General features: G+C 33.3%; 2 protein-coding genes across 2 annotated transcripts in view; one reads left to right on the top strand and one right to left on the bottom strand.

The window, feature by feature from the left end:
* Positions 1–612, top strand: part of LOC106343818 (3-oxoacyl-[acyl-carrier-protein] reductase 3, chloroplastic) — a 3,456-nt gene extending 2,844 nt beyond the window's left edge. Inside the window, exon 11 of the mRNA XM_013783141.1 lies at positions 371–612. Coding sequence (XP_013638595.1) covers positions 371–403 — 33 coding nt within the window. The 3' untranslated portion in view covers positions 404–612. The remainder of the gene's footprint in view (positions 1–370) is intronic.
* A 266-nt stretch (positions 613–878) lies between these two features.
* Positions 879–3,385, bottom strand: LOC106293383 (lysine histidine transporter 2-like). The gene is made up of 7 exons (XM_013729067.1): positions 3,126–3,385; positions 2,654–3,037; positions 1,786–2,179; positions 1,580–1,685; positions 1,395–1,486; positions 1,243–1,311; positions 879–1,142 (listed from the first exon to the last, which is right to left on the bottom strand). The coding sequence occupies exons 1-7, from the start codon at positions 3,305–3,307 to the stop codon at positions 1,044–1,046; spliced, it is 1,326 nt and encodes a 441-aa protein (XP_013584521.1). The 5' UTR covers positions 3,308–3,385; the 3' UTR covers positions 879–1,043.
* Positions 3,386–7,330: the final 3,945 nt, after the last annotated feature.

The raw sequence follows: 7,330 nt of genomic DNA, 5'->3' as shown, positions 1-7,330 counted from the left end.
TAGTTAGCATTTTATTTATTTATTCCTATATTAATGCACAAATGTAACAAAACTTTTAAATTAAAATAAAAAAGAAAAACAAGAAAAAGCATCGTGAGATGTAGAAACCATCCAAACAATCATCACCGTAGAAACCAAGAAAATTGGGATTTTGGTTTTTCTTTTGAAAATGACAGTTATTTGAAAAACTAGTTTCCCTAAAATGTAGGGAATCTATTTTCTTAAAAACTTGATTGTCTAAAAATTGGTTTTTCCAAAAACAAAAGCCAAAAACTACTTCAAAATCTGTAAACAATCAACCTCTTGGTTATTAGGCTCTTTTTTTTATTAAGTCATCGGTCTAACCATGGTTAAAATCATTGGTTTGCAGGCATTCACCATTGATGGAGGTATTGCCATCTAGGCATTTGTTAAGAGTTGCTTTGTGTTTAGGCAAAACCGATTTGGTAAAACAGACAAAGTTGAGTTTATTCCGGCACTTGGTCGGATTTCTGTTCTGTGGATTCTGTTCGGAGAGAAATCTAAAACGCATTGCTTAAACTAAGTTACGTAATATATGAACCAAAGAGCTTTGTGGAAATGATGGAAGCATGTTTTGCACTTGGTCTGCCATTTGGAACTTAGCACCACAAAGACCACACCCATAAGTAACATAAACACCAAGGTTTATAATTTCTTTTTGCCAACCTTTAAAGCGATAAGAAGATCCTTTAAAGCGATAAGAAGATTATATAGCTTCTAGTAACATAACACTTGATTAACATTTTGTAATACCAATCTTTTGTTATAGTAGATAACATAGCCTCTACACTTGATGCTAGTGATCAAGTTCTCTGTACTTCTCATACGGCAGCACATAAAGATACGAAATAACAAAAGAACCGGAATATGAAGTTTTAATATAAAGCAGCAGATTACATAAATTACGAGTCTTAAACTATACTAAAACCTTAAAAGTAACAAAACGGAGAGTCATAGAAAACTGGACTGGCCGTGGCTTATTTCCTTATATCTACTTTTTTTTTTGTGGTACAAGAAGAAATCTAAGAGAAGAACTTGTAGGTGCTTGCGTTGACAATAATAGTTCTGAGGCCACCAATGGGAGCCATGACCGTCAAAATAACTCCTACTATAATGCAAAACTGCAATTTTCATTTTTACAAAACACCCAAAAAAAATATTATTAGTGTACAATAAAAAAACAAGAGCCGTTGATCATTAGTAAAAAGAGAAAGAACATACCCAGTTGATTATCCATGATAGACTAAACTTCTTTGGTTTCTTGAGAATGAGCCAAATAATGCATGGAAGCTGCAGTGGCAACAATAATGTGTGTTTTATCCTAAATCACAAATTTAGTTTCTGAAAAAATGAATGATTTATGAGTATTATACGTAGTAAGTTGTTGGTGCGAAGGCAAATCCTCCAAAGAAGCCGAGTAGTCCACCAAAAAACGGGATACATATCGCAATGAACATAGTGAAAGCTGCACGGTCCAATGCGAGGACAAGTCGGGTAAATAAATGGAGTAGCTCTAACGAAACTTAAATGTATAAAATGAAGAATACATGTGACTTACCAACATAAAGACTGCGAGTGATGAAGCGGAGTTTGAAGGATGGATCGAAATTCATCTTCTTGACCAAAACGGTTTCAAGCATGTCAAATACCGGCATTGCAAAGATCTGTCTCCACCAAAGTAGTTCAGAGAGAAAGATATCAATATTCATGATATATATTCTTTATTCAATCAATGATAAAAAAAAGCACTATAATGTGGATGACCTGATAGCTTCCAATAACGTGGACGACCACAAATAAGTTAGCCATTGCGATAAGCCAAACAGGCTTCTCCAAAGTCATTAGAACGTTGTCGTCAACGCTGTTCCCAAAGATCCAGTACCCTAGGAACGCTACAGGAAAGTAGCAAATGGCTACTATGATGTAGGCTACAACGACTCCTCTCAACATTGGAACTTTGGATGGCACCTCCGGAGTCGAAGGGATCGTGGCTTGAATCTCCAGTACGACGTTGTGACCTGCGTAGGCAAAAGCCACATCTCCCAACGCGTTCAAGAAGTTGAATACATTTCCAGCACTTGTAGAGGCTCTAGACGAGTAGTCTACATCTGGACGAACCCCTTTGTGCACTGATGCGGTCCACGCGATAGTTGAGTAACTGTTAATGCATCACACAATACAAACACATATCATCAAACCAAAATTTATCACTATAAACGTTTTAATTAAATGGTTTTGAAACGTAAGTTTCAAGTTATTATAAAAACTAACATATATAAAAATCAAACATGATTCCGTAGGATTTATTCAACCGAAAGTTTGTATTAAAAAAACAAATCTATGGTTATTCAAACATGAATTTTTGATAAAGATTTAAAATTCAGTATTATTGAACTTTTATTCTTCCAATCATTTTAGATTGTTTGATATAAATCTTTTTAGTTAAAAATAAAAAATTAAATCTCATGGTTATAAGTAAAATTGTAGAGTGAACTTCAATTTACCTAAAATCATCTAAAAGCATAATAAAAATCAAATTGCTTCAAATGCTAAAATTGAATTAGACCATTTAGTGTAAGTTTCTGTTTAAGTTATAAATTCAAAACCTAACAAATGTGTTTAAAATACTTACGTTAAGGACATAACGGCAGCGGCGAGTGAGATGACGGACATGGAGTTAAAGTTTGGTAGGTGAGAGATAACGAAGTGGATAGACGCAAAGATCATGATCCAATATGTAGTTTTGATGTCTTTGCAATCAGAGCAGAGGAGTTCATGGACTTTCTGTAGAGATTTTCCTCCGGTGACCATATAAACAATGTCTACACCGACCTCCACGATGAGTTGCTGAGGCACAATGATCCAAAGGCCAAGCTTTTCCCCAAAAGCTTCTTGACCTAGCTCGTGATATCTATCAAACCTCTTCCCAGGTACAATCTCGTGCATCTCCACCATTTGCCACAGTGTGTACAAAGTTATCACCCATGACATTATCATCAACGTCACGCCAGGTCCCCTTATTAAAATGTCCAAAAACATTAGCTAGATATCAAATATATAATGAATACAAGTCAAAGAAATGAATCGTTATGAATCTAAAGTACCATCCGAGATTGGACATGGCGTAGGGCAAGCTGAGAACACCAGCACCAACCATGGCAGTAACATTGTGAAACGCAGAGTACCACCACTTGGCGTTTCTTGAGGATGTGATCGGTAACCAATCGTCGACTTTCTTCTGCTTAGCCGCGGCAGTCTCACTCTCTGACGTTTCGTTATTCCCCATATCGTTGTATAAGGGACACTCTTTTTGAGATATAGAGAGGAGAAGAGATAAGAGGAGAGGAGGCTATTAAGAAGATTTTAAGATCAGAATTAATGAAGATGAGATGGGTTAGGTAATATTTAAGAGTTGGATGAAGACTCGAGATTCTCTCACTTGAAGTTATCTAACTTAAATATTCGACGATTTATCTTCTGTAATAAACATATTTCAGTTTCAAGTTGTTTAAAGTGTTACTAATGTTGTGGTCTTTCTCCGTTATATAAGGCAACAACAGCTGAGAAAACTCATGCTTAACTCGCGCCTGTACGTACACAATGGCTAAATTACCCCGCTAGTTCTGTTTATTCTCTCTTGTTTTGTAGGTTCTTTTGTGAATTCATAAATTACCCCGCTAGTTCATGCCGACTTGATATAAGCGATAACTGTATTATTTTTTGTGAAAAATATAAATTTGCATCCGGGTAACCCCCCAACAATGTTTGCTCCATATCTTAGCTTGATATCTTAACAACATTAGACTCAGATAAATCACTTATATCATATCTGTTTTATGTATTTTAATTTTTACATCTTATATATAGATGTAAGTGTAACAAACTCAACATCTGAACGAGGACTCATTCGACTACAATGAAAGAGGCGTATCTATTCATATGCTTAGAAAGACTCACTTGCACCCCGTGATATTTATCTATATATAGGGTTTGATTGGTTGAAGCTGTAACTTTCTATTTATTGCTATAAGATTTAGGTTTTAAATTTTTAGTTTTGGCTTATATTCAGAACACTAAATAAAAACTTTTAATTTTTACAGAATGTTATAGATTGAAGAGATAGAATAGGTTATCAAATTTATCTGAGGTTTCTCTCATTTTGCTTTTCTTTCTATCTCTCTGGATTTTAAATCTCCTTTTCGTTGGCATTCTTTGCGGAAGATCTTATTTTCCTCTAACCCTCTCCTTTTCAGGTAGTCCCATTCTCATATTCTGTATGTTGAGTTTACTGTCCCTATTGAGTTTGTGCATTTTCCTATATATTTCCCTGCAATATAGTTTTGTTTTATGTATCTGTTGAATTTAATGTCGCTATTGAATTTTCTGATATATTTCTCTGCGATCACTCAATTTACTGTCCTTGTTGAGTTTCTCAATCTTCCCATTCAGAATATATGTAGAAACAACAATTCAATGCAAGCCATCTGTTCGCTCTATCATAGTAGCGGAAATGTACCTTTCCAAATTGACTTGGCGTCCATATTAGAGAGACAAGACGTCAATGAATATAAGTAGTATTTACAACTAAATTCGTCTGATTTTACGAATGCTTCCAAACGTACGTGTATACCAATGTTCGCCTGAAGATAAACGCCAAGGTTGGTGGACTGAATTGCTTGTTAACTATGGAGCGTTCACCAGCAATGCCATTAGTAACACAAGTTCCTAGCATTATTGTTGGGATGGATGTACCATCAGTTGATGCGATTGTGAGCTCCATACAATGGCCACTCGTATCAAAATATAGGGCATGTGTGTATGCGTACACAATTGTGGAAAACAGGAATGATTCATAAGCTTGTCTAACCAGTCATAATCGAAGAGATTTTATGTTTTTAGATCGGAGATAATTGATGGGGAATTTGCGACTCAAAACTTGATTTGATATACAAATTTATACCCAAACATGAATCAAATGTAAAATTAACCTAAAAGCCTTGTGAAAATACACTCAATCCCTTGTGACCAAACAAAAAAACAAAACTCATTGTTACGGATATAGCCCCGGTAAGTCGTCTGAGTCTTCTGAGATACTGAAAGTCATCTGGACGACTTCTGGGTAAGTCGTCTGGTGTTGTTGATCTTAAAAATAATTTATAAATTGTTTAAAAAATCTTTTGACAAGTGAAAAATTAAAATCATGTAATTATAAACAGTTTTAAGTGATGTAAATTAAGATATAATAAAATTGAATAGTTTTCAACATAGATAAGTGAAAGTAGTTAATCATGATATTCTTTGGTTTAGGGTTTAACAATATATGTTGTAGTATCGTATGTATTTTTAGGGTTAGATTTTGGAAAGCTTAAATGTTTTTTTGAAAAATTAAATTTTTACCTATATGTGTTTATTTATGTGTATAGTAAATATTGTTTAAGTTTAATTTGATTTTATGAAGTGTTTAGTTATATATTTAGTTTATATGTTATGTTTAAGGTCTAAACGACTAACATGTAAGTCGTCTAGGAAGTCTTCAATTTTTTCCCGCTAAAAATATTTTAATTTCCCGCTACAAATATTGAAGTCTTCTGGACGACTTACTTGTAAGTCATCCAGAAGTCTTCTATTAGAAGACTTACTTGAAAATCTTCTGAATCGAAAATATTTAACCTAATTGGATTTTTTTGTCTCCCTATATAAAGAAAAATTTACACATTTTCTTTTCTCGTCTCAAATGGCTGCAACAAAAATGTAATGTTCCTCATTCTAAAACTCTCCAACCTCTCTCTAATCTCTTTGAACTTATAAACATCAAAATTTATATCACTTTATTGTTTTTGTCTCATGTCTTTCTCAATAATTTATCTTGTTTTTGCAGGTTTTTCATCACATGGTTTTCATCTTCCACTCATTTTAAGGTAGATCTATTAATTTTAGATATGTATTTTTTGTGTTCTATAAATGTTGATCTATCTAATCTTCCACTCATTTTCTATGTTTTTTAAGCCATTTGAACGTTTTGGATATGCATGTTTTTCAGATCTAGATTTGGATATGCAGGTTTTTCAGATCTGGAAGACTTCTGGGCTAGACGACTTCCAGGAAGTCTTCCAGACGACTTCCAGGAAGTCTTCCAGACGACTTCCAGGAAGTCTTCTGACGTAGTCTTCTCCCATGTCTCTCTTTCATAACATATCTGAGCGTTTTGGTAAGTTTTTATGTCTGATTTTTATTCATTTGGTAACATACTGTTACATAAAGTTCATACCTTTTTCCCAAACTAAAACTCTCAAAACCCACTCTAATCTCTTTGACTTGAAAACACTAAACTTTATATGAATTTTTCATTTTTCTCTCATGTCTTTCTCGCTACTCTATCTTTTGTTGCAGGTTTTTAATCAGGTGGTTCTCATCTTTTACTTGGATATGTACTTTGTGTGTTCTATAAAAAAAAATATATATATATATATCTAATTTTCCACTCATTTTCTCTGTTTTAAGCCATTTGAACGTTTTTTGATATGATATGCATGTTTTTCAAATATGTGTGTGATATACATATTTTTCAGATTTGGATCAGACTTTAGAAGACTTATGGGAAGTCTTCTCGGAAGTCTTCTAAAATATAATGCGCTAGAAGACTTCCAGACGACTTCAAAGAAGTCTTCCAAACAGGAAGTTTTCCAGAAGACTTTCTAGAAGTCTTCTGACGGAATCTTCTTCCATATCAAGTGGAGCCTAAGCTTGTCTTTGCAGAGGAATGATCTATAATAGTTTTGTTTGTGGTCTGTTTTGTGATTTGTATGTGTACTCCTTTAGTTGTGGCTTTGTTTTGTAAATTTGAAGATATATTAATGAAAAAATTTGAAGTTATTGATACAACTTCAATATCAAAACACAATAACACAAAAAAAAATAAGAAAATTTATTACAACTAAGGGAGAAGAATTCTCAATAAAACTTAGTCAAATTCACAAATGATAAAACATTACATAAGTTCAAAGATAGAACACTTCCATTAGATACATAAGTAAAAAGTATATCTTATGATCTAAGAAGACACATTAAACCATGTTACTTGATATTCTTGAAGTTACTTAACACTTTTGAAAATTAAATAAACATATCTTAAAATTACTTAACAAATTTACAAAAACTAACGTAGAAGACTTCCACAGACGTCTTTTCAATTAGTTAGAAACTTTACTAAGCAGGAATGTTGGTAACCTCATAAATATCACCAATTAAATCATAAATTTCATTCAGTAGCCCCAATATTGACTAATATACATGAATTAACAAAAAAAAA

Source organism: Brassica oleracea, chromosome C5 (genome assembly GCF_000695525.1).
Source record: "Brassica oleracea var. oleracea cultivar TO1000 chromosome C5, BOL, whole genome shotgun sequence".
Lineage (NCBI taxonomy): Eukaryota > Viridiplantae > Streptophyta > Magnoliopsida > Brassicales > Brassicaceae > Brassica > Brassica oleracea.
The sequence above is the reverse complement of the archived record's forward strand: the minus strand, read 5'-3'. Positions and strand labels throughout refer to the sequence as shown.